The sequence below is a fragment of the Carlito syrichta genome, unplaced genomic scaffold (genome assembly GCF_000164805.1).
Source record: "Carlito syrichta isolate Samal-C Ts95f unplaced genomic scaffold, Tarsius_syrichta-2.0.1 Scaffold304786, whole genome shotgun sequence".
Taxonomy (NCBI): Eukaryota; Metazoa; Chordata; class Mammalia; order Primates; family Tarsiidae; genus Carlito; species Carlito syrichta.
Window position 1 is genome coordinate 83968 of NW_007248882.1, and position 27846 is coordinate 111813.

Here is a 27846-nt window from a genome sequence, read left to right on the forward strand (position 1 = left end):
ACCCTTAACTGTACCCCACAAAACCATAATAAAAAATACTGATTAAAAAAAAAAAAACAATAAGAACTGTTTGGAGAAATTCAGAGTGTGTGTGTGTGTGTGTGTGTGTGTGTGTGTGTGTTTTAAAGATGTATTATGTATTGAATAGTATGGTCAAAATATTAAAAATTCGCTAATTTAGGTTTAGATTGTTGGAATAGCAATAGATTTTGCTGGTGAAATGTATCATCCTGTAGAACTATAAACATTAAAAACCTAATATAACCTTAGTAGAATAATAACTATCTTAATTGGCTAGTATTAGTTAGATTGACTAAATCTTCCACTTACAACTGGTGCTAACATTTATCAGTGATAAAATATACTCTGGATTTCAATTTGACTAGCTAGAACGTATTATGACTTTTATAAATATATGATAAATTCAAAGGAATTATTTTTATGTTGATATTTACAGCCCAATTAAGAAAATTTCAATAAATTTTACTGTGATTTGGCAAAAAAAAAAAAAAAAGAACATATTATACTAGAAAGATCAGAAGATTATGGTTTAGGAGACATGAACTTGAACCCTGACTTTCAATTGAACAAGATGTGTGACTTTGGTGGCTCAGCCTGTAATCCCATGCTTTGGGAGGCTGAGGTGAGTGAATTGCCTGAACCCGTGGGTTCAAGACCTACCTGGGCAACTAGGCGAGACCTCATCTCTACAATAAATTTAAAAAATTAGCTGTTCGTTGTAGCGCGTGCCTATAATTCCAGCTACTTGGAAGGCTGAGGCAGAAGGATCACCGGAACCCAGCAGGTCGAGGCTGCAGTGACCAGGAGCGGTCACTGCACTCCAGTCTGGGTGACAGAATGAGAATCCAACTCAAAAAAAAAGAAACTTCTTTGAGTTGCAGAAATTGTAGCATACAGGATAAAAAGGAGGCTGGGATTCAAATCTTGATTCCACCACTGCTAAGCTGTATAAGCTTAGGCAAGTTACTTGACTTCTCTCAGCATCATTTGTGTATTACATGGTTTTAAGGATTAAATGAAATAACATATACAAAAATCTAGTGAACAAAGTTTAGGAATGTATGCTATTTCCATTCATTTGCTCCTTCATTTGTTAAAAATTAAGTCAACACGATTCCAGATTGGTTTTACTTTTTTTTTTTTAAAGCAGGATTTATTGAGAGGACAGAAAAGTTTCCATGGCGGGAAGGGACCCCGCTAAGGATATTGGGATAGGTATCTTGCAATGATGGCATAAGAAGGTATAACAGTAGTTCTATGTATTCTTTGCCATGGTCATACTTCTTTTCTCTACACCACGTGCACAATTGTACCCAACAGCCCTGATTATTGCCATGTTCAGGCATATATGTTGTGAAACCAAACAGCATGGCTCAAAGAAAAAATAAGTGACAATTATATGCAGTGGTTTGCATATACCTGACTGCAGTCTTTCAATTCATTTGCCATCATCTTACATGGTGAGGGCTAGTGGCACACTTTGTCATGTCCTAGTACTCTTTTTTTTAATTTAATTTAATTTTTAAATTTTTTTTTTGAGTTGTAGTCTCACTCTGTCACCCAGACTGGAGTGCAGTGGCTGCTCCTAGCCATAGCAGCCTCGACCTGCTGGGCTCCGGCGATCCTTCCGCCTCAGCCTTCCAAATAGCTGGAACTACAGGTACGTGCTACCACACCCGGCTAATTTTTTGATTTATTGTAGAGATGAGATCTCACCAAGTTGCCCAGGCGGGTCTCGAACCCACGGGCTCAGGCAATTCACTCACCTCAGCCTCCCAAAGCGTGGGATTACAGTCTGAGCCACCCAGCCCGGCTATGTCCTAGTACTCTTAAATGTTTTCCTTCTTTACAGAAAAATATTCTATTATGTCTAGTTTGTTCTTTGCCATTTGTTTACTGTGTGGGCAATCCTCCTGTCGGCTCCTCTCAGAGTCTTTCTGAACCTGGTCATGGCCACACTCACCATGCCTGTGCTTTTCTGTTCATGATCTACCTTCCCCTTGTATGCACACGCTCCATCAGGATGTAATACATTTTTTTTGTTTTGTTTTTGCTTTATGACCAACACTTGGTTCATTGAAGTCTGTCTGGAAATATTTGTGACCAAAGGAAAGACTGTAGCTTTGACTAAGTTATAACCCAGTCTTGTGGGGCTGCAGATTACTTAACTGTAAACTGAGGATTAAATTCCTTTATGTATAAAAATTGTATGATCCAAGAGCAATTTGTGTTGTCACCTCAAATATTAATAAGGAATTTCACTTGATGGCTTCCATGAATAATAATAATAATAGTAATAATAATAATGATAATAATTTTAACTAAATGACTATTCCCTCTTCTTGGCCTGTTTATACGATGCTATACATTATAGCTTTTATCCATGAAACATCCAGCAGACATATCTACTATGCTCTTCAAATGGAAATTTCAGAAATGAGTGATGGTGAAGGATGTGGCTAGACTTCTTCCAAGATAGGAAGGATCAGATCTCTCCCACAGAGCCAACACTGGGGAAGGGCATGATGGCAGGGAAGGAAGTCCTTGGTCTTCCAGGGTATTTCAAGTTTTAGAGGAAATTGCCCTACTAGTGTTAACAGTGACAATTTTCTCCTGTTAGAAGAAAAAAATCCTACACGGTGGCTGACTTCTCACACCTCCTTTTTGTCATTCTGTATGCAAACTCTCCATTTACCTCTTCAGTGATCAAGTTTCCCGCCTCTTTTACTCTTCACCTGAAGCCCTCACTCTGTTCCCTGAGGAATCCCCACAACCCACCTCCACTGGGTCACTCTCACTAAGCCCATACTCAACTCAGACATCAAGAGTTCCATGACACCTTTCCTGATCAACTCTATCCCACATCCCTGATATAAACTGATGTTCCTCCTCTGAGCACACGTAAAGGTCCAACCAATTCTGTGGAGCCTACCTACTTTGATTTCCCATTTGGTCAGCCATATTCCTTGCTATACCACACTAGCACACCACTGGCACAGAGTAGGCCCTCAGTATTAATGTGTTGAATGAGTGAATGAAAGAATAAAGTAATGAAAAAGTGCACATAGTGGTGACTGGACATACAAGGCAAATCATCTCACCTTTTAAGTCTCATTCTCAAGCTCCTCTCGTTAGCCTTCCCAGGCAATAAGTAGTGGACTTTTAGGAGCAACAAGCACCTGTCCATGCCCATACCCAAGCCCTCATTATACCACATTGTAAAAACAAACCTGGATTTTCCTTGAGAGCAGAAACTGTGCATTTTACTTCTGTACTCCCACCTGGCACAGATTGAAGTTGCTTGGTAAATACCAGTGAATTATAGAAACTGACAGGAGGCTTTTCTCTCTTTACCTTCTTCCAGGTTCATAGCACTCCATTGCTTTCGACCTGCCATTGAGGTATTTATTTTGCCCCACGGTGACTTTAGGATAATATCTGCGTCTCTGGACTTGTTTGGCTCATAAAAAACAAATTCCAATTAATCTCAGTATTGGTAATTTTTATTTCTAACTAGTTCTGGAAAACTTAACAGATCATAAAAACAAAAAACAAAAATTACACAGAGAATGAAGACATACTAGACCATTATCTTGGCAGGCATTTTGTTTATAATTTTTATAATCAATAATAGAATTGTCCATGTTTTACATTATATATATTTATATTATATATATATTAGATATCTATACTTCAATAGAAAGATACATAAAAAAGCCTTTTCAAATGAGGCATGAGACGCAACACTTGACATTCTTATTTACAATATAGAGATGTACTTTCTACACAATTGTAATAGATACTCAGAGGCCAGAGAGGATTTACAAAGACAGAAGAACACCCCTATAAAAAAGAGGTGCACCATGCAGCTGGACTTTATTGCCATTAGTTCTCACTATGTCCAGACAGCATATTGAAGTTAAAAATGGCATCTGGTTATTGGAAAAGATGATGATCATCGGAATCATCCTGGCTTCATAACCGTTGGCTACACGGTCTTTCAAACGACCAGGGAATGACAAACATTGCGATGGGAATTGGAAACACAACATGAAATGTGCCTGTCAAAGGAATAGGGCCCATCATTTGGCCAGAAAGGAGAAGTTGCTACAAACCTATGGTCCTGCACTGAGCATGGGCACTTGTCTAGGTCAGAAAGCACAACATCATGGGCTGTAAGACCTGGGAAACAAGTGTCTTCCAGATTATAAAGTGAATACGTTGCTGCTCATGTGTAACCAGAGTCTAAGCCCAGCACTGACCCAGGAGGTCAGAAAAAAAATACCCAATGGAAAGTGACCAGAGGAATTAGTGAACCCATATATGTTAATACTGGGATATAATGGGAATCCAAAAAAGACCCTCACAGAAACCCTAAATCCATGCGTAGAAGTCTGCCTTTTCAAATCATTCAACTCCCCGCCACATTTTTTTTTAAAGAAATAAACATACCTACTTTTCTGAAAAGTTGCTTATCTGAACTCGCTTTCCATGGCCTAGCATTTGTTTTTCAAAGTCATATTGTCAATATACAAAGATTTAACCTTTTCAGGTAAGTCTAGATTTACTTGCTTTGTTACCATGGCATCAGTGACCTAGAGTCACAGTCCAGGTGCTGGGACAAGCAATCTGATCCCAGATGAGTTTCTGCACTTTAGAAAGGAGTTTTTGTAGAAGCAGTTTTTATCTTCAGAAGATAGGGTTCCTGTGTTATTCATTTCAGTTATTCAAGTTCGTGAATTCCTTCCATGTAACTAAATGATCCTTTGGGCTTCCTTTAGCCCGTAAAGTATACTCAGTCCTTGGGACCATATTAAACATCCTGGTAATTCTCAAAATTTCTCCTTTAGTCACTTACCAATAACAGTTTGAGTCTTGAGTCTGGCTGTTGTTCTCCCATCTGATCTCACTTTTTCCCCTGTTGTCTAATTTTTTTTTTTTAAATCAACGGTGACCCTTCCTAGCCCTTTATTTTCCTAAGGCAAGAAGACAGTTCTATTGAAAGATAACCAGCACCCTTCTTAGAGCTCCCCTGAGGTTATAATCCAGCACTCCTCCATTTAGATGTCTTTCTCCTTCCATGGAGAAGCAGCTGGCCATGTTAATGGTTTTAATTTTTTGCAATTGCATCAAATGCTAACATAGCATTTCTTTGGAAATATATCAGCAGGAGCTTCACACATGTGCGCATTAATCTTAGTGCCCCCTTCTGCTAGGTTTAGTCTCACTCAATTTTCCCTACTAGAGACAGAGATTTAAGCCATCACAGAAATAATTTGTGGACCAGGGCTATGCATACAAAAAATCTGAAGAAGTAGGTGGAGAAACTAGTTCAATATGTTCCCTACAGTTATGTTTGTTTATAACAAATTTGTGTTTACCAATAGCATTGCCTTTATCCCTTCTTGCATTAAGCCACCCCAGTCATAGCTGTTATGACATACAACTGGGATTTATAACACGTTCTTTGCTCCCAAAACATGAAGAGATAATTTGAGTATGGGCATCACATTTTCTTAACAAGTGGCACATTTGAATCTATTAAGAATCCTATTTACACAAATATGTTCCACTTCTGCACAGAGGTTAACCTGAGTTCTGAAATGCTTGTGTGCACTTAATTTAATAAAAATGATAAAGCTATGAGCTAGTAACATATTGGGCAAGTCTATTTAAGTTATAGCAATCTTTCAGTGAGCCAGTGGTGGCTGAAAAAAGGTGGGTTCATCAACTCCAAAGAGTCTGTTTCTTTATTTTCTGATGTTTTTACTAGAAAGCATCTTGAATGTGACTCCAGGTGGCTAGAAGCATCCAGGCAAAGTTTGTTGTCACTTACACTATTTGCTTAGCTTTCCCAAATCTCCACAACAAAAGCACCTCTAATGTCCAGTTTCACCCAACCTCTCTCCCTCAATGCTGTTCTCTTGTAGCTTCACCCTGAAATGAAAAGGTCTATAGATGCACATCTCAGCTAATGCTCGCTGTTACCCGAGGTCTGCTCCCTCAAAGCTACTACTTGAAGTAGTTGAGTCCCGTCACCAAGAAAAATTTCTCCAGGAAGAGTTCCGAATCCAGCAGGGCGATGTGAGCAGCTCGGCCGATCAGGGTGTTGGCAGTGTTGGGCAGGGCGTGGAACACATTGTGTCGGATTAAAGTGCAGTCCTTGGCTTCCACCAGAGGGCCCAGAAGGTTGTTGATCATTTCCGCATAAACTGGCCCTGAAAGAAGAGAAGGAGGATATGAAGTTGGTACAGAAGTGTGCAGTGGAATCCAGAGGGCAATACTGAATGTGCATTGGGATCCTATTCCTGGCCAGATCTTTATAAAGCAGGTTTCAACCTCCTTTTAATGTGAGTTGGATAAATAATAAAATCAACATTCTTTTGACTATAATAGCCAGGGGGTTCCACACAGTAGCATCATGGACCTGTACACATGGAAGAATGAAGGACAGAAGGCTGTGCCTTTCAGTAGATATTGAACCTCTCAGCAGGAGAGTAGAGAAGGAAGTGTACCCCAGGAAAGATCCTCAGAGAATGAAGCTCTATTTCAGGAACCTTGGGGGCTGGAGACACATCTTAATAGAGAAGTGGAAGCAGATATCCCCGATGTCATGCATTACAAGCCAGGTGGCATTTCATCAGTCTCCCCCAATTCTGGATGCCAGGGAGAAAAAGGAAAAGATCTCGGTTGTTTGTTGGTTTGTTTTGTTTTTACAATAGAGAGTCTAGATTAACTATGCTTTCAACTAGATGTGACTCAATTGCAATTTTGCATCACATAGTGGAAGTCATAGAGCCCAGCTGTGAAATTGAGTTCAGGGATAAATAAATTTGCACCCTTGAGTTTATAATTAATACTTTCTAGAACCGTGCTCTTCCTTTCTGCAAAACTGTTTGTGAGAATTTTTATATCATTGAGAGCCACCTTCTGGAATGATACTGAGAGCTGGGATATTTTGCTTTTGACCGAACGAGGAGACAGCAATCAGAGGTTGTGATGCAAGTTTCTGGGTACCCACTCCAAATAACCAAATTTCCTTTATAAAGCCAGTATGAAACCACAGTTTGTATGATGAGAGAGACAATGCTTATTCTGAGTTTAACCAGCCTCACTCAGATGCTCCTCTGTGTCACATGAAGGAACCCATATTGAACATTTGGAGCTCTGTTCTCTCAGACTGGGAAGGGCAGTTGGACTCCTCACAATGCCAGGAGCATTTTTTTTTTCCTTCTCAGGGTCTTGATAGAGACTTTGAAGCGGGGGAGATTAAACTGTAAAATTGAAATAATTATGTATTTGGTTTTAGCCATGTCAATTCAGCTGAAAAGAATTTGGGGTTAAAATAGAGGGTATAATCCTTTCCAAGAGCCCACTGATGTTTTATAATGGTGGCCATTACAATAGGTAATAAGATGCTAAAAGGTTATACCATAACCATTTTAGAATGAAGTATTCTTTCAGAGGGTAAATGCAAGTCAGTTAAAATTTAGCAATGGCTAAGTAAACCATGCTTCATGGGCTGGTTAAATGATTCTATGCCCCTTTAAAATTATGTATATGAATACTGTATAATAACAAAAATAATGCATAAGTGTGTCTAATAACCGAAAATAGAAGCATATTATTGTTAAACTAATACCATAATTTGTTTCAATTGTATATGTAATAAAAGTAATTTATAAAAGAAAAAAGTCATTCAAGATGTAGTGATTACTCAATCAGATCATTTTCTGCTGAGATCTTTATTGGTTCTATAAGCCCTTAAGGCAATTCTTGGTAAGTATTTTTTTAAATATATAGCAGACCTTTAATTTTCCCCTTCAAATACAGCACTGTTTTTATCTTGATTGAATTTCATGGTAGAAGCAAATTACTCACATGACAATGTACTGAATAAATTGGAAGGTTACATAAAGACAGAGGAGGTTGAAAGGTATTTTATTTCAGAATTTTTGAAAAATAGAAATACTGGTACCTCATGATAAAAATAAAAGCATTAAACCTATATAAACTAAACTCCATATCAAGTATTCATATATATTTAATTCACCAATTAAGCCACATTTATTTGATGCCCACATAAAGATATAACAATATGAATTTTGGAAAAGAGATGCTATTTTTCTCATGATTGACAGGATCACTAAACAATTTAAGTCATATATTAACATTCTTTGAAGATGTGCTCTCTTCTCCTTAAATGGCCATTGTGAAGATAAAATTAGATGAGCAAAGTGCATGAATTGTGTCTGGCACATAATGAATAAAATTTTATTCTCTTTGTGGCAAACTTTCTCTGTAATTATTTGAGACTTTCCAGGACATACGTTCTCTGTCATAACTATTCAACTTAACTCTGCAATTATAGCATAAGAGCAGCCACACACAATATGTAAAACAATGGGTGTGGCTACATTCCAATACAACTTTATTTAAAAAATCAGAAGTGGGTTAGATTTGGTTTATAGGCCATAGTGGTTGAATCCTGTCTTTAAGCCTTCACCAAGGTCAAAATGTCACCAAAAATACTTCTCTATGTCAGGAAGATAAGAAAGTAGGCAAGGAAAATTAGCAAATGCCTGCACAAAGAAAAAGGTTGGAGATCTATAGACAATGACTGTGTTTAGTCAATCCTGAACTTAAAACCAGGTCATTGACTCTGTTTATTGTTGCAGATCTTAATGTATAACGGTGCCCTACAGGCAATCAGAAAAACATAAAAATACATATGAGAAAAGCATCAATGTGTAAAAACTCAGGTAGAAAAATTATTAGCAAATATCTTTAAATTAATATTCAATCTCAAGATAGTAGAGTAAGATAGGTGGACACTGATATATTCTAACAGTAAAGACATAACTGGTGTCATTATTTTAGAAGACAATGTGGCAAAAAAAAAATTCAACAGCATTAACTCATTAGTATTTTCCCTCAAAGATATTACTACTAAAATTTATTTTAATAAAACATTACAGATTTCTGAAAAATATTCACACAAAGTCTTTTATCACATAACAATTAAAAAAGAAACCTGGAAGCAACCTACATGTGCAATAATGGGGAAAATATTTATTACATTATCAGTAACTATAGTGTATAATTATCAGAATGTGTTTTTATTTATAATATTTTGTCAACATGGAAAAATGGATATGACATCATTCTAAATCAAATCATGACACGCAATTATAACTTTTAATGTGACTACTCATACAAACATACTAGAAGAACAACATGAAAGGTAAGTAGTGGAAGAGGTGGAATTAGATATTATAATTTGCTTAAATAAATGTGACTTTTAAAATACTCTATAACTGAACACTTTTAATTAGAATGAATATCATTTTGTTGTGTGCCTAATTTTTTTTAGTATATATACTAGGAAATATAAAGTGCAATGTTATTTTACATATTAAAATTAATTTTAACATGTTTTTCATCAAAATGTCTGATGATGGATTTTCTAGTCCTAGTAAAAGTTTTGAATATACTCATTTATACATTAATACCAAATCTTTGGATCTTTGGTTGTCTACTTTTTAAGAATGCCTTAAAATACAACAAAAACACCATTTATTTAAAAAAAAAACAATAAAAATGTCTGACATAGAAATTAACTATTCAAAGGAAGCCAGAAATACTAGCCCATGTCCCTGTCCCTGTTGCTTGAAAACTCCTACTTATCCTTTAAAACCTAACTCAGATGTCATTTCCATGGATTCTTGACTGACTCTGTCCTATGTCTTTTTCCACTGCTGTGCCACCTCAGTGCATTATATATTATTTTATTTCTTTGACTTATCACATTGTACTCTCATTGATAGTACTCATCTGACACTGCAGCTAGATAATGTGTCTCTTGAGGGAAGGACCTGTCTCACTGGATTCTACATCCCAGATATCTATTGCAGTGACTGGCCACACAACAGGACTGAACAAAAGTTTCATAATCTAACAAACATGTGGCTATTTATTCCACAAAGGAAGCAGCTGGGACAATAACATCGAGGTTTATATACACACACAGATGAGTTATGCCCATTATATTATTCAGTTCTCAGGTAAATACAGTGCTATGCTACCAAGAGCCAGGGTGTTCCTAATAGGCATAGTCTATTTCGTAAATTAACATTTGCTTTTTATTTTTTAACTTTTAGTTTTAAAGATGTGGGGAACAATTCAGGATGAGGTATACAAATGTTCATTATGTTGATGAGGTGTGCCCTCCCTTCCCCAGGCAGATTCCCACTACTGCCAATCTCGCCCCCCCGCCCCCACCCCCTATCCCCGCAGTTTCCTGCCACTGCCAATCCTTTTCTTATAGTATTACGATAGTTGTTCAAGGTCCGCTTATGAGTGAGAACATGTGATACTCAGTTCTTTGTTTCTGTGAAAGAGCACTCAGTATTACTGAAGACTGGATTTTTAAAAAGTGTGGTACATATACATGATGGAATATTACACAGCCATAAAGAAGAACAAAATCATGAACTTCACAGCAACCTGGATGAACTTAGAGTCTATGACTTTTGCTTTTTAAATCAGAAAGTCTAAGAAAAAAATTAAATGCAGCTTACCTGTTTGTCTGTCTTTGAGGGCAGTTTTACACATCTCAATCCTGGCTGAATGAAATGGCACATAGCGGTCTTGGGGAGAAGCAACCAGCACAACATTTTTAAAATACTGCAGCCCTGTAACAATTAGCCAGGTGAGTGCTGTTTACCCAAGTACATTCAAATTAGACACCCTCTGGTTTGCACACATTTTCAGACATGTCCTAGAGAGAGGAAAAGTCAGGAGATTCTAGACTCATTGGTTGTGTCATTGAATAAGGACTTTTTGTCCTGAGGGTTAACAATGTATAGCTGATGGCAGAGAGGTAAGGCTGGCACCTATGGGGGTTGAGAAAATAAGTCCCTATACCAGAGCTTTTGCATTTTAGAGGGAAGATGAAATCTATTCGCGTCAGCCACAGTAGCTAAAGAGACACACAGCAAGCTACCCTAAACAGTGAGAAATAAGTAATAAGTTATGACCAAAAAAAGTATTTTGGGGATAGAAATAGTAAGCAGTCTATAAGGAAGTAAATCTGAGTATTCTGCTCTTTACTTACATCTCCCTTTATTTCAGTCCCTCACCCCCACATCACTGGCTTTTAGAAAAGACTCCAAATTCACCTCCCTGCCTCCAGTCTTGCCTTCCTACAATCCATCTCCCACCATGCAGATAGAGTATCCTTCAAAGTAAGCATCACAGCCTATCCCTCCAGTCCTCAGAGCTTTACATGGATCTCTAGGGCACTTGCGCCACCCATGGTCTCCAACTGGACCAGAGGCTTCCCTTCTCACCACAGAGATGCTGCTTAGTAGGCAGGTGGTTGGCAGCTCTAAGCTGTGTGTCCCAGCATTGAAGTGGGTCCCATCATCCAAGTCCACATCTCAAGATTGCATACTGGTGGACAGCCTGTATCAGTGGCTGGTGAACATACAGGGCAGGGAGGACAAGGATGTAACAGACTGCGCTTTGTCCTACTTCAAGACAGTTCTGCAATGCCATTCCAGCTCCTGAGCTCCCCGTTACCTCTGTGGTGACCACATTGCAACCCCATCTCCCCTGTGCAGAATCCTGCCTTCCTCGTTCCCCATAGGAGATAACTCTGCGAGCTCAACTTAACACACAGAGACACAAAGTGGGAAAGGAACTTGACTAAGATTGTATATCAGCCCATGGTTACACCAGATTTACATTTGTGAAGGTAGAGAGGTATATAAACACAGACAGTGATTATAAATTACGGAAGACTGACCCAAGGAACAAATTCTGGGCCAGGCCAGCTTGCTTGGCAGGACTAAGAAGGACAATCAATTGGCTGCTCTTTCTTACTGGACATGGAGATCACTTGGTCATGGTCATGATGGCTGCTGTCCTTTGTGATCATTCTCACGATACTGGTAGAGTCTTTCCACCTCTATGCATGTGTGCATTACAAAGTGCAGGTGAAGGCCTAATAGCTAGCCTGCCTGAGAAAGAACTTTATCTCCTACTGATAGTCAGCATGAGTGGACAATGTTGCATCTGCCCTTTTGGTAGATGGATCTGTGCCTGGGTGAAGCTGGCACACAGATGTTGAACCTAAGCAATTAGAATATTGAAATATTAGTGAGAAGTGAAAGCTATGGCTTCTGTGTGTTGAGATGACCTTACATACACCTTGGCTCTCATCTTTTACCCATGTAGGCGGCAGGCCAAGCTGACTTCTTGGGTAGCTGCTGGACTCCCAGTGAGTTGAGGAGGCTTTGCGTGCTGTGCCTACTGAATATGCCCTTCTGTGAGTGAGTCAACTATGGCAATATAACTAATTTGTGTCTTGGGGCTTGGATCTTAAGCTCAAACTCATGACTGCAGCTGCAGGGGAAACCACTCACCTGTTTTTTGGCTTAGTTGGTAGAGAAAACATTTGCGCAAATCAGCATTATCCCTGAAGGTCAGCTGCAGTAGGGACCTGGATTTCTTCAATTTCTGCATGAGCCACAAACCTAGGAAGACAAAAGCAAGGCAAACCAAACATCAAAAACAAAACAAAAAGAATTGTGATGGAATTGGGAAGAAAATTAATATTAAACTGTAAACTTTAGTTCACTTAAAAATAAGAGAGTAGTAAGTATTTTAGCGACTAGTTGGGGAGTTAGAGGTACATTCGTTGTCTTATGTACTGGTGGCCAGGATATAAAATCATCCTACAAAATGACAGAGCAAGAGACTTCATAGTCAGGAAACTACACTCCCCAATTCATTCAATCTCTTCTGAAAATGAAGCCTAAGGAAAAAGTCTTCAATGTGAAAAGTATGTAAGCATGATTCTTACAGATCCATTTATTATACTGTAAAGCTGAAATAAACAGCTTATTTCAAATCCATCCATTTAACTATGCTTTATGCAAAGAATAACATTGATGAGCATAAGCATTGCATCACCACGACAAATTAATTTGATTGAAACATGACGGAAAATGTACTTGTATGTACATACATTACACTGACGGCTATGTAAATGTGTATGTACGCAAAGATAAGTAGGATGAACTCTGCAAAATTATTCTAGCTATGCTGGATTGGAGAAATAACCAGTAATGTCTCTTTTTAAAAAATGTTTTATAGTGTTGCAAGATTACTTCATAACTGGGGGTGGGGGGAATATGGCTTAACATGTTTTTTTCTGTTCACAGATGGCTTTCTTGGCTTGGGAGGAAAGAGAGAGTACAGAGAAAAGGTCTTCTGTTTACTACTTATCAATGCATCAGATAATTCATGCTCACAAGCAATAGCCTCAAAATAACTTAGAAGCAAACAAATTTAATCTGACTGTGTCATGAGGAAATGATCTGAGTGTAGGAAGAGCACAGGGAACAGGGGCAGAAGTCTGGAAGACCGCAGAGGGATGCTATTGCTGAGATGTTTATTAAAAACATAATTTAATAGACTATTTATTATCTAAGGCCCAACAGTCTACTTGAGCTTCCATATATCAAATCATATCACTTCATCAGCTAAAACCCTATGAGTAGCATCTTTGGGGTCTCCAGAGTAAGTCTAACATCTTCTCACATAATGTGAGGCCTTCATCACCTCCTGCTCCATCAGGCATGTTGTATTTCTGTCACAAAGAACTGCCTGCAGTTTGCTGGTTACACCATGTTGCTATATGCACTATTTCTGCTGCAAAGATAATTCTTCCCACCACTCACTACCTTGGAAATTCTGCTCATCATCCAATATAGGCTGAGTCTTGCTTCTTTACTTTCTGTGATTTCCCCCTTAATACAGAGATGATATTGTGAGAGCCTCAGCACTGAGGGGAATCGAGCAGTGAGAATCCAGCTGCATTTGATGTTCCATAGATGGGAGTTAACATCATTTTGTTTCTCCTGTTTAATCCTCAATGATTCTATGATACGCACATGCACACATGTATCCACACACAATAAATGTGTATACATATATATCATATTCATGTTTATACATATATATCATAATTGTATATATACATAGACATGCATACATGATCATCATTTTACAAATAGGGAAACTGAGTAGCACAGAGATCAAATATCTTGGCCAGAGTCTTCCCTAAGTATCTTGGTGAGAAATTAACCACAGGATTATAATGGAAGTGACATGCTTCAAATTCCTTGTTCTCTTCACAGAACATTGTACTTTGTCAATCTTTTCCAACCACAGCCCCAAGGATATTACCATTTTGTTCACAGAAATTTGAGGGCAGAAATGATCTTAGAAATCTTCTAGCCTCACCTTACTCAACTGATGGACAAAAGGGCCACATCTCTAAGTCCAGATCTCTTTCTATTATACCATGCTTGGAAGACACTCCAAAGTAACAGAAGTTCATAAAAAATAACTTATGCCTCTGGTTTAATGTCCCCAGTGCTCCAAGTTAATTTTGAGGAAAGATGAGATCTGGAAGAGTCTTACCTGTACTAACCAAGGTGCTGTTGTTATACAAGGTCCCCAGGTGAGGCCCAGACAGTGACAGGAATGTGTGGAGTTTGTTGAGGTAATATCGGAACCGGGGCCGTGTGAGGACCGATCGAATGATAATGTTGCCAAGAGAATGGCCAATGAAGCTGTTTAGAGATAGAAAAATTACACGTGAGTGTGACAGCAAAGGGGGCAGCCATGATAGTGCTGTGCTGGGAGCACTGAGGTGCCAGCTTCACTCCGCCTCCCATGAGATATTGAGAGGAAGTGACAAAGAAAATAGGGACCACTAATTCATTCTCATCAGATTGCCAAACTCTGACTACATGAAGCCTGAGATGAGGTCTTTGTGAATGGCAGCTGTGTGCCCAGTGTGGTCAGAGAAGTGTGGGCTTTGTTCCCAGCTTTGTGTTATTACAGCAGCCTCTTCTCAGTCCACCTGGGGGAAGGAGGGTCCTTTATGAACTATTCCTCTGAACACTGATTCTCCTGTCATGCACAGGTTAGAGTATCAATCTTTAGCCTGCTCCTGATGTCATTTACAACCTGACTTCTGATGTAATCCATTCCCTCGCTTACCCGTGTATTATTTATTGAGCCACCTGCTTGCAGTCACATTATGTTCGACCCCCTCCTGCAGGCTCCACTCCAGCCATACTTCTACTCACAGGTCCACAGGTCCATGGAGTCAACATATCATTACTTTCCAATCAGATAATTATCTTGTGAAGCCCTATTGTATGAGAAGTATTCCTCCCTACCCCTTCTCAGGATAGGCATAAAATCAACCATGAAAGGAAATGAGTGGCAGCCTATGAATTTGCACGGCCTAGCTCATGTCCTTATGTCTTTATCTAACCTCTCTGGGTCTCAGAATCCTCATTTGTGGAATAAGGAAGTGATATTTTATCTCGGAAGATTAAATGGTACAATGCATCTTGAGGGATTAGCATATAATTAGACATATAATTCTTAGATAAAGCATAGAAAGAATTATTTGTCTATATACTCAAGTACTAACAAAAAAATTCAAGCTGGTATCATCTTAATCATGTAAACATTTACAAGAAGTTGTACGTTACAGCAGCCCTGATTGAAACTCTCTCAGGTAATCCATCAGGTATTTGATGCCATCATCTCAGTGTTAGTCCCACTTAATAGATAAGGAAACAAAGGTTCAGAGATTTAGAAAGCTTGCAAAAGGGTATACCCCCAGTGTATGGTAGAGTCGAGATTCAAACCTGTGAGTGTAAGCAAAAATTCAAACCTAGGGAGTTTTAAGTCCAATATTCTTCCAACTAAGCTACAAATGTTTGTTCTTCCCAACACACACTATGACAGTTATAAGTGTGTCCACCAGCCCTGGTACTCACTTCTGCTCTAAAAGTTATCCATTCCATTGAAAGTAACAAGTTAACTTATTCTAGTGGTACACAGAACACATGATACTAAACTTGTATACAACAAACACTCAAAACTGTCACCCCTCTTCCCCCAGCATTAACTACCTGTGGTTTCCTTTTACCTAATTCGGGATATGGAGAGGTTGTATAACTGAATGTGTTGAATGATTTCATCCAATAACCGATCTGTCATGGTATCAAAATCTGCAAATGTGTCCATCTGAAAGAAGAGAGAGGAACAGGGTATTGGGTGCAATCATGGCCAAGGCTGGGCTCTGTGCCCAGCCTGTCTTCTTCCAATAAACACGATGCCTTCAGGAGGTGTGCCTATGCCTCATGTTAGGGTTATGGGGTGAGTTTTGTCTTCAGGACAAAAGGCCCACAGATTGGGGCCCTAATAAAGAAACATGGAGATGCCAAAGAATTCTCAGTTGGGAGGTGACTGAACAATAAAGAGAATATTGGAAGACACAGAAAAGAGTAGCAAGCAACTGGTGCCGAAGGTGCCGAAGGGCATGCCACATGCAAGCCATCTCACACACACCACTGATATTGTTCCCACTTCACAGAGGAGGAAATAGGCTCTGGGAAGGGATGCATCTTGCTCACCTTGCATGACCCGTGATTCACACCAAGTCATGCCTGATTCCAAAGCCCCTTTACCCAGCATAATTGCTAAAGCATGCTACAAAGCATGTCCAGCGGGCAGATTCAGACATCATTTTGGGAAGGATCCTAAGGTCATCCATGTCTTGTAAAGGATGGCCGAAGGATACAGGAGTATGAAAAGAGGAGAAATGTTGCACACATTTGTGAATATCTGAAGCACAGGCATGAGGATATTAGACTGGTTCATATAACGTCAAGGACTAACTTTTGGAAGCATGGATGGGAGCCACAGGGAAGCAGATTTGGAGTCAGCATCCACAAAAACAGTTATTCATCAGTGGAGCTTAAAGCTGTCATATACCATGTGCTAAAGCTGTGCTGAGCTCCAGGCTAGGACAGGTGAATGAGAGGTTACATGAATGCCCATCAGGGTGGTGAAGAAGAAAGTGCATGTGTGGGGATAGGAATAATGAAGAGAAGACCTTTAAAATTCCCCGTTGCCTGCCATCCCATGAGCATTGAAGCACACGAGGATAAAGCACATAGCTAAGTCTCTTAGACTTCCCAGAATAAGAACCGTATTTACATCTTTTCTATTTATGGGAACTGTGCCTTGGATCTGTTACCTCCCCATCTAAACCTCAGTCTTTTTATCTCTTAGATGGGGATAGTGTAGCTTACTCTTTAATACTGTTTTAAAGATTAGATAAAATATATGCAACACACCTAGGACAGAGCCATTATTATTACTCCTAATCTTTCAGAACCTGTTTCCTCATTTGAAAATATGACTTCAATCTAGTCATTATTAAATAATGCTTGTAATTTAGAGGCCTGAGTTGACCATGATGAGGAATGCTTTGGAAATCACAGTAGGTTTAAAATACAATATCAGAAACTCCCCAACAAGGGCATTTTTAAAAGAAATAGATTGCAAATGTACCTACTTATGAAATGTGCCACTTTCTCAAAAAGTAATGACAACACATTGTGGATCAATACTGAGTGGCCAACCCCTTCAATTAAGTGACTAGTATAGAGACTCAGCTCTAAAGCCCCTGTGGTATGCAGGTTTTGAACCCAGCGGTCATATAGATTGAATCCAGCTGTCATGGCTGAATGTGTACACTAGGAAGTCTTGTTTCCTGATCAGGTTTATCTTGAACAATGTTCATCGTCCCAAAAAAGAAAAGCTCACTAGCTCAAATCACAAAGTTGGTGAGTGCTACTCACTCACTTTCCTGCTTCCTCCTCTGAATGCCCTTTAATGGTCAAATTTGGCCATTCATTACAGTTGGGTGTGCATAGTCATTATCTTCTTAGAGATCATATATGGGAGCTTCTTCTCTAGGTTAGACTGATAATGACACACTATGTAATTCCCAGAGCCTCCATTCCCTCTTCTGTGCGGAGAGGGTGCTATCAACATATAATAGAACTCTTGGAAGATGAGATGAGGAAACAAGTGCAGTGTACTCAGCATGCTCAGAAAAATTATTCTTTTTTCTCTTCCTCTTTGCACTGCATGTTGCACAACTTTGTATAGAGCAGTTGCCAAAGAAAAGGCAATAGAGCTGAACCCCAACAGTTGATACATCAGATATTACCTTCAGCGCTTGCTTGTTGATTATTCTCTATACATTTCCCATGTCCAATGATCATGAAAACTTTGTAATAATCAGTTCCAATTCTTCAAAGAATACTTAAAAAGCATTCAGCTCATGTTCCTTGAGGGTGGAATCAATGACAACCCTCAACCCAGTCTTGCCTCTTGGTCATGGATTCTCTAAAGTCTCATTTACTTTGATACCTCAACGGGGTCTCAGGCTTCACCTACCTTGAAATGGCAAAGGCCCCACAGATCACCTCTTGACTGTAAAGTTGTCATAACCCAACTTTATTGGTTATATTGATGTCAGTGACAGTTCCCATCCCTCTAGTGTGGATTTATGGATGTCAAAATAATTCATGCTCCCAGCTGCTGCCCACCCTGATACCCTGAGAGGTCGAAGGCTCCGGTCATCTGACTCTTATGTCCTCATTTCTTATTCTTCCCTGACTCTCCCAAAATAAAGCAATAAGTCTTTCTATCCACACTTCCAAATGCCTAGCCAGTGTTCTTCTGCAAAATCTCCTCCTGCTTGTGTTTCCATCAATTATCATGGTACATTTAGGCTTGTTTATAGAAGACATGCCTTTGGTGTCCTTTCAGTTCTGAAGCTTTTATCATCATACCTGGTTCTTTTCAGACATTAGGAAGTCCAGCTTTCCTCCAGGGAGCCCCAGTTCTATGAAAGTCTTTACCAGTCGGAGATCTGCACTGTTCCCTAAAAATGACAGATAACCCCCACCCCAGTCCCATAGTTAATCGCATAAAGGGTGACACAAAAGGGATTTCTTTCTATTTTCCTCTTCCCCCATTCCCACTGGGCTTGTCTCATGTTTTGGTTAAGAATATAATAAAAACAACTATAATAAATGCAACCTCCTGCTCCTCTGCCATCTATCCTCTCCACCCTGCAACACACACACACACACACACACATACACACAGAAAGAGAGAGATCGAAAGAGAGAGATAAAGAGAGAGAGAGAGAACTGGACCTTTCTAGTGATCCTGCCTTGATGGAGTTCTTTCCTTATCTATTAACTTGTGGCTTGTAAACACTTGGTATGCAGGAATAGTGGGAGCCACAGCATGCTACCTCCTGTTTTCCACAGAAAATTCAATTTTCTCAGGACATTTTTGTAAGTAGTGTCTCCTAATGGCAGATGTGGCACAATGTGATATCTACAAGCTCCTCTTAAATTACTTGCTTAATACAAACTCTATCTAGTTCTTCTATGAGTAATTAGTAACTGCCCCCAAATAGGCCAACCATGACATAGTTATCTAAACTGAATAAGAATCTCCCTTGGGCACAGGAGTCAGGAAAGAGCAGGCTCCATTAATGTTTAGTAGTGATCATCAGGGCAAAGGAATGAAACTTTGATAATCTGAAGTTGTAGCTAATAGTAAAGGTGCAAAGAACACAGGAAATGCATTCCTAAAATAAAAATATGTGAAAAACTGGCCAGGTCTGGTGGCTCAGCCTGTAATCCCAGCACTTTGGGAAGCCAAGGCGGGAGGATTGCCTAAGTGCAGGGTGTTTGAGACCAGGCTGGACAACTTGATGAGACCTTGTCTCTACAGTAAATCGCAAAAACTAGCCAGGCGTGGTGGCGTGTGTCTATAGTTTCAGCTACTTGGAAGACTGAGGCAGAAGGATTGCCTAAGCCCAGCAGAACGAAGCTGCGGTGTCCGTGAGCATGCCACTGCACTCCAGCCTGGGTGACAGTTGAGACTCCAACTCAAAATAAAAACTAAAAACAAAAGCAAAAAGTGAAAAACTGATGTGATATTCATATTTCAGAAAATATGATTTGACAAGGTGTTAATTGAGAACACAAAGAAATATAAATTTGGGGGTTTGTGTAACATGGAGAATGGTGTAAATATGCATAACTGCTATCAGTGTGTTCAGTTTTCTGTTAATATAAATATGCCCTTGGAAATAGAATGTGAACAACTTGATCCTATAAAATTCTTTCAGAGTTTAGGCATATGCACCTTGAACTAGAGAAATAACCTTCAAAAGAAACTGTGCTGCTTGTGTGGTATCAGTTGCATTTTTGATGACTTGTTGCTCAGATGATAAAGTAATTGACAGCTCAGTTTTTCTAACAGAATAAAATTCATATTCAAGAACAATTAGGCATCTATGTCATGCAGGTTGTAGGGGTTCAATTGTATGTTAATGAATTTGGGGGCTATTTCTCTGTAGAGCTTAAAGAAGCTACTTATTTGGAACTATAGATTACCTACGTTACCATACAAATATACCTCATGGGTTATTGTTGCAAAATAGTTTGTAAAGTATAAGTGAAAATACAATTAATTTTGTATAATTCTTTTTGAAACTGCCCAGTGATTCAAAGGAGGGCGCCACATGGAATGTGAGAACTCCAGTTGTTCTGATATATCACTAAAAATGATGACCCTATATGCCCAAATGCCACCTTTGTTGGTGGTCTGTCAGAGTACATGCCCAGACTTGCAGAGTCATAGTTGTGAAATAGTTCTATTCTTTTAAGGAATGGGTATTTTGTGTTATGAAGTTACATTTTATTTATTATTTTTTTCATTTCTGTCCATAAAATTAGACTCTTTTGTCTTGCTGCTTCTCTTGTTGTTTAAAGTTTCATAATAACATTCCAAAACCTGCCTTTAAAAAAATAGTTGCCAAGTGTTTATATTTTGCAGAAAGGGTTTAAATAAGGGATGAACATGGCACTCTCTCCTTCAGTTTTTGAGGAAAAGAGAACTTTCTGCAACTTAAAGCTTTTTCAGAAAATATGATTTAATAAGGTGTTGAGAACACTTATAGAAATATAAATTTGGGGGTTTTGCGTAACATGGAAAGTGGTGTAAATATGCATAATTACTATCAGTGTTCTCAGTTCTCTGTTCAGATAAACATGCCCTTGGAAATAGAATTTGAACAAATGGATCCTCTAAAATTCTTTCAGAGTTTAGGCATATACACCTTGAACTAGAGAAGTAACCTTCAAAAGAAACCTGGGCTGCTTGTGTGGTATCAGTTGCGTTTTTGATAACTTGTTGCTCAGATGATACAGTAATTGACAGCTCAGTTTTTCTAACATAGTACAAAACTGGTGAAGCTGTTGTATCTTATAACATTCCTCTACATGTATGATGGGGAAAAAATCAAAGTCTATAGTCTAGCCAGAGTTCTTATTTTAGAAAATAAGTTGAGAATTTTATCACATTTTAACTTTATATCATCTAAGCAAGAGTTACAGACTGGTCATGCATGACATTATTTGGAGAGTGAGAAAGTTTTCTTTGTCTCTGCAAATCCAAGAATTTGGTAAACTGCCTGCTATACAAAAGATGCCTCAAAGTGAGAAGTAAATAAAAATAGGCAGCAAAGTAGTTTAGGCTACTAACCTGAACTCCTCAAAATGAATTCCTCTCCATTTCTTCCTTTATTCATACCATTCCATACAATTCATACCATTACTCAAGAATTCCATAAATTCATGCATCCTGATTACTACTGTATTCGTGCATTTCATTAACATATACATTCCAATAACACATTCATTTCATTCATTCATTCTCTCCATTCCTTCTTTTATTTGGTACATTCGATTATCTCTTCATTTCATTTATCTATTGATTTATTCCATTCATTCTTTCAATATATTTATTCATTCTTTTATGTATTTCATTTACTCAATTGGCTTTTTTTGTGCCAGAGGGATATTTTCCTTGCGAACAAGGCCTGTTGTTTCTCTAGATCCATCATAGTCACTGTCATTTCACAGTTGATGATCGAACAGTTTGCTGAATAAATACTTGATAAGCATTCATTCATAAATATTATAATTTGTCCAGAATTTTGAGAAGAAAGGTTTTTTGTTTGTTTGTTTGTTTAGAACTCACCATCCAGGCCATGGACACAGACAACCAGGTGAATCCCATCTTCCAAATTTTCTTCCTCTTCCTCTGGTGGAAAATACGGTATATCAGAAGCTAGTACAGTTAAGTCACTGTACAGAAATCCTTCAATCTTCAATTCTCTTTTAAATTTTTCTTTGGCCTGAAAAAAACTGGAGAATAAAATAATTAATCACAAGACAAACTGTGTATTTCATTTCAAGCAGGAAATGAATTGGGTTGGTATGTAGGAGGGATGATCACCCAAAAACTAAGTGTTTGCTGTGAGGCAAATGTTGAATAGAAGACATCAGGGGAGATACTAGTGAGTGAAGCTTTGTTCTGAACAAGGAGGAAGAAAAGCAGCCAAAGAAAATCAAAGGCTTTATGGGTTTGGGTTCTGCAGACTTCTATGCAGTTCCCGCATTGAACAGTAGACAGGTAATAGGACTTCTAAGATGCTACCCAGCTCCAAGGACCCATGCAATCTTTAAAAAGATCTCCCCAGAGGGAAAGTTTCTTGGCTTACCATAAAAGCATATCAAGGCTTGGCCTTGCCCTCTTTCTCCAACAGCACTCCTCACCATTGCCAATCTCCAAAAATAACATGTCTCATAGTTCTCTGCATGAACTACATGACTTGGCTTTACTTCCATGCCTTAGTGCATACAAATCTGTGTGCCTGAAATGCCCTTCCCATCTGGCTATGATGAACTTTGCCCGATTCCTTGACAAGATGATGGTTAAGAGCATGGACTCAGGAGTCAGACTGCCAAAGTCAGAATCTCAGCCGTAATACTTAATATCTCTTATTGGGGCCAGGTGTGGTGGCTCAAGTCTGTAATCCCAGCACTTTGGGAGGCCGAGGTGAGGGGATTGCCTGAGCCCACGGGTTGGGGAACAGCCTGGGCACCTTGGCGAGACCTCATCTTTACAACAAATCAAAAAATTAGCCAGGAGTGTCAGTGCATGCCTGTAGTTCCGGCTACTTGGAAGGCTGAGGTGGAAGGATCACCTGAGCCCAGCGGGTTGAGGCTGGGCTATGAGTGTGCCACTGCACTCTAGCCTGGGTGACAGAGTGAGACTCCAACTAAAAAAAAATCTCTTATTATGATCTATTACTATCCATGTCATCATTATCGTCATCATCGTTGTCTCCTATATTTTGAATATCTCTATTCAAAAGCCAAATTAGGTCCATTTTTTTCCCGTCTCAGTTATGCACACATGAATTATTATATTTACCCAGGCATTGCCCTTACTGACTTCTGTCATCTGTCTGTCTCCCTGTTAGACTGAGAGTACTATAACGGTCACAACAACCCTAGCAAGGCATTGGGCAGCATGTTTTGTACTCATGAAATTGATGACAAGTACCCTATAATAAGTGTTTTATGTTTGTTTATTTGTTTTTTTAGTTGAGGGCTCACTCTATTACCCAGGCTGGAGTGCAGTGGCACAATCATAGCTCACCAAAACCTTGAACTCCTAGGTCAAAGTGATCCTCCTACCTCAACCTTCTGAGTAGCTAGGACTATAGGCAAGTGCTATCACGCCCTTCTAATTGTTTAATTTTTTTGTAGACAGGAGGTCTGCTTATGTGGTCTACGCTGGTTGTAAACTCCTGGGTTCAAGCAATACGTTCACCTCAACCTTCCAAAGTTCTAGAATTATAAGTGTGAGCCACCGCACCTGGGCATAATTAATATTTCTCAAAAAAAAAAAAAAAAGAAAGAAATTCTGGCTATGCATGGTGGCTCATGCCTATAATCCCAGCACTTTGGGAGGCTGACCTGGAGGGTTACCTGAGCCCAGGAGTTTGAGAACAGCCTAGGTGACATAGCAAGATCTTGTCTCTACAAAAATAACTAACTTAATTAATTAAAAGTTCCTACATTTACCTGACTGTACAATTTTTTTTAGGGGGGGATAGCATTAATATGTAACTCCTTAGAATTTTGCAAAAGAGGAAATAAAATGAGCTGTTTTGATAAAATGATTCTTGTATATACCCAATTAAATAGTTTATAGATAGGATGTAATATGAATAAAACAGAAAAGATAAAGAAAATTCTGGCATTGCAAACATCAACTTAAAAGCACCACACTTCAAGGAGGTGTAGGGATCAAATCTGATGAAAAATCATATTCCCCAAAAGCTTTTACAGAAACTTTGGGGAACATGCAAAGATACAGGCATAATTATCATCACAAGAGAGTTGTCTCTCATAACAAAAGTTAAACAAAATTTAAATGTTCATTTGTAAAAGATTTGGTTAAGAAATCATGGCATATCCATACAATTGAATATTATATAAACATTAAAATGATGATGCAAAATAGATTTATAAACATAGAAAGATATTTCTAATATATTATTAAATTTCTAAAAAACCTACAATAGCATTTGCACAAAATGACCCTATTTTGCATAAAAAGTGTATATAAATATAGGTACACATAGAAAAAATGTGGAAAAATATGTACAGTGGCTATATTTGGGAGGTGGGCTTATTGATAATTTTACTTCCTTACACTATTCTGCATCTCTGATTTAATGATGAATATATTTGTTTAAATCAGAAAATAATATATATCTCAATTTTGAAAGAGTATGCATGAAATTGAAAATTATGTGGAAAAAGTCTGTTCTGGAATAGGTGACATCATCAGCAAGCTTACCCAAACATCCTTTCACTGACTTCTTTCTCCAACTTGCTGGAATGGGTAGAAACAAGTCCAAAGGAACCCAAAGGTTGATGAGTGATGGGAAATGGAGTCTGTTTGGATGAGAATCCAGCCATGGCAGGGGTCTTCTTGGGCACAGATGAAAAAGGGAGACATGTGCAAGACACAGATAAGTTAAGGACTTCCACAGCCTTCAGGGTGTCCATAGAAAAGGTCTCTGTAGAGGTCACTTGGGACTCCAGGACTGAAGTGTCTGCCTTTGGTTCTTGATTTCTTAAAACTTGAGAGTGAGTCGAGTGAGTCACAGTGGGGCACACAGTGTCTGCTTTATATTCAACCTCTGGAAAGGCATTTGCTTCTCTACTGAATGCTGTGTCATCCGTAACGCAAGGCGAACCACTTCGTCTTTGCTCGCCTGTTGAATTCATGTTGATGGCATCAGTAGATGACCTGCAGCTCAATTCAGGCACCTGATGGTGGGAGAGACCCTTAACCTCTGAGATGCCACTGTTGGAAAGAGCTAGTTGGCCCTTATTCAAGTCTTTAGGCATGCTCTTTGGGGTTTCCATTAGTGCTTTATGAAGAATTCTGGTCCTAGAGTTTTCAAGTGCTACGATACATGGTATTTTTAAATTAAGAGCTTTGGTTTCAACACCTGGAGTGTTTTCAGTCCTCCCATCAAGACAACAGTGTTCTTGAGGATCAGACTGTCTTTCTTTTCCTTTGGGGATATCTATGTAACCAGGGCCCTGCTGGCTGTCAGCATCTAAAATTATTTCCACCAAGGAATGGTCTATCACAGTGTCCTGGATTCTGGAGCCACCACAAAGTTGAGAGCAGTGTTCAGGGGAATCTTTACTCTTGCTGTGCGTATCTGAAGGTTCAGTAAAACCTTCACCTGGCTGCATGGTGTCAGTATCTTCAGCAGCATCCTCTGGGCTACTGATGTGTGGTGCAGATACAGACTTGGTTAACTTGGTCAGTGCCAACTCCTGCTCATCCTCCTCAAAAGGCAAAGAGCTGATGGAGGTGAGAGAAGCCTGGATGCCACTTGGCAAGCTCGTGTTGCTTTCTGTGTGCCCACCCTCTAAGGAGTTCCTGTGGAGGGCATGTCTTCGAACAAATGGCTGCAAGACTTCTCGATCACTGGGTAACTCTAGGACCCTGCTTCGGGCCTCAGACCAGGCGACGGAGCTTGGCTCACTCTCAATGCCTGAATCAGATATGATAGAAGAAGATCTCTTGATGACCCCAGAGAGCACTGACAGTTCCTCCTGCTCTTCTGTGTGAGAATCCTTTAAGGAAGATTTAATATCTAAGGGCTCCCTCGGGGTAGAGTTAAGTGGATCACAGGGCTCGGCGGGGTTGAGTTTCAGACTGAGCAGCACCATCTTACTCTCTTGGTCTCTTCCCTTTCCTACAGTACTTAATTCATGGACAACTGTTTTGTCTGACGCATTTTGATGAGTTCCACCTGCTACCACTTTGCTTTGTTCAGTCCTGTCTAATCCATGCGTATCTCTAGAACTCTTATTTTCATGCTGAGCATTAATGACCACTGTGGGTTCAGCTCTGTAGGGGTTCTTATTGCTAGATTTTACATCAATGTAGGTCAGTGCTGGGGCCTGTCCATCCTCTGGGCCTGGATTCCTAGATATGTCAGCATCTGCCAATGGATATGTTCCAACATCAGACCTTTGGCCAGTCCAACATTCATCTTCAGGAATGCCTGTTTTGTTCTGCAATTCACCAATTGTCAGATACACTTGAGATTCAGGGCACATGTTCACATGATTTTGTGTGGTAACCTTCTCATCTGGCTCTGGACACCTAGTAACCTCTTCATCAGAGTCCCTTTGGGGTGATTTCATGGTAGACAAGACAAGGTCTTCCCTAAAAGATAAATTGCTATTTAAAATACGCTTCTCTTCTTTATCTTTTAGATCCATTATTGTGGGACTTGTCCCTGGAACATCAAAATCAGGATAAACACTCAAATTATGCCCTACAAAAGAAAAAAAAAAAAGAAAATTGTATTATAGTTTAAGCATCTCTGTTCACAAGTTATTCAAATGTTTAACTATATGGCAATGATGATAATGAAAATAATAATAATAATAATAACTTGGCTGTTCCTTTATTTCTAGTTCCTGAGAGATATTTGCTAGATTCTTGGAATTTCTCAGATGATAAGAGTAGCTTTGTTATTCATAGAGGTCCTGATGGTTTACACTAACCAATGATTCATGCTGAATCTCTAAGTGGTTTATGCTAATGAGATAACTGAAGATAGAGGTTGACTATGCCAGAAAGACAAACCATAAGATTAGAGAGTTAAGACACTAAGTAATACCAGCCTGATCTCTGGGAAAGAGGTGGCCTGAAGGTAGATTTCAGTCATATGGCCAGAGATTCAATCAACTGTGCTAGCATAATGTCATCTCAGTTAAAACTCTAGCTACTTGGGGCTTAAATGAGCTTCTCTGGTTGATAATACAGATTGATATGCCTGGAGGGTGGCATGTCCTGAGAAAAGAGAAACTTCATGTATGGGACCTTCTAGACCTCAGTCTATGAATCTCCTCTTTTGATTGAACCTTATTTGTATCTTTTATAGTAAAAATGCAGTCATAAGTGTGGTGCTTTCTTGAGTTCTGAGACTCTTTCTAGCAAATTGTTGAACCTGATGGGATTTTGGAATCCAGAATTTTTAGCCAGTTGGTTCAAAGTGTGGGTGATCTAGGAACCCCTGAGTATGCATCTGATATAGAAAATAAGGTCATTCTTATCAAGGATTTTGTCCTTAGACTATAAAGTCAACCTAACTCTGGGTAGTTACTATCAGAATTTCACGGCACAAAAAGAAGCCTGCCAAATCTTGTCATTTTAAAATTTACTTTTAACTTATCAAAATATATTTAATAATTTCCACTTATATATATTAAAGCATTTCTTAACCTTATATGTACAGTATTTGCTCTAAAGATAGCTTTGAGCCAGGAAAGTGTGATTTTCAATTCTGACATTGTCTCTTACCCACCTTAGACAACTGTAAAACTTAAGTAAGCTATTTTTGCCATTAGAGTTCCCTTTTCTCAACTCTAGAATGGGCAGATTCATAGT

At 39.0% G+C, this 27846-nt stretch overlaps 1 protein-coding gene across 1 annotated transcript in view; it reads right to left on the reverse strand.

Moving 5' to 3' along the window:
* Positions 1-3506: 3506 nt before the first annotated feature.
* Positions 3507-27846, reverse strand: part of LOC103263286 (protein FAM135B) — an 88939-nt gene continuing 64599 nt past the window's right edge. Inside the window, exons 7-14 of the mRNA XM_008060974.2 lie at positions 24718-26728; positions 22042-22208; positions 18768-18859; positions 16046-16143; positions 14515-14666; positions 12450-12560; positions 10602-10715; positions 3507-6239 (exon numbers count right to left, since the gene is read on the reverse strand). Coding sequence (XP_008059165.1) covers positions 6034-6239; positions 10602-10715; positions 12450-12560; positions 14515-14666; positions 16046-16143; positions 18768-18859; positions 22042-22208; positions 24718-26728 — 2951 coding nt within the window. The 3' untranslated portion in view covers positions 3507-6033. The remainder of the gene's footprint in view (positions 6240-10601; positions 10716-12449; positions 12561-14514; positions 14667-16045; positions 16144-18767; positions 18860-22041; positions 22209-24717; positions 26729-27846) is intronic.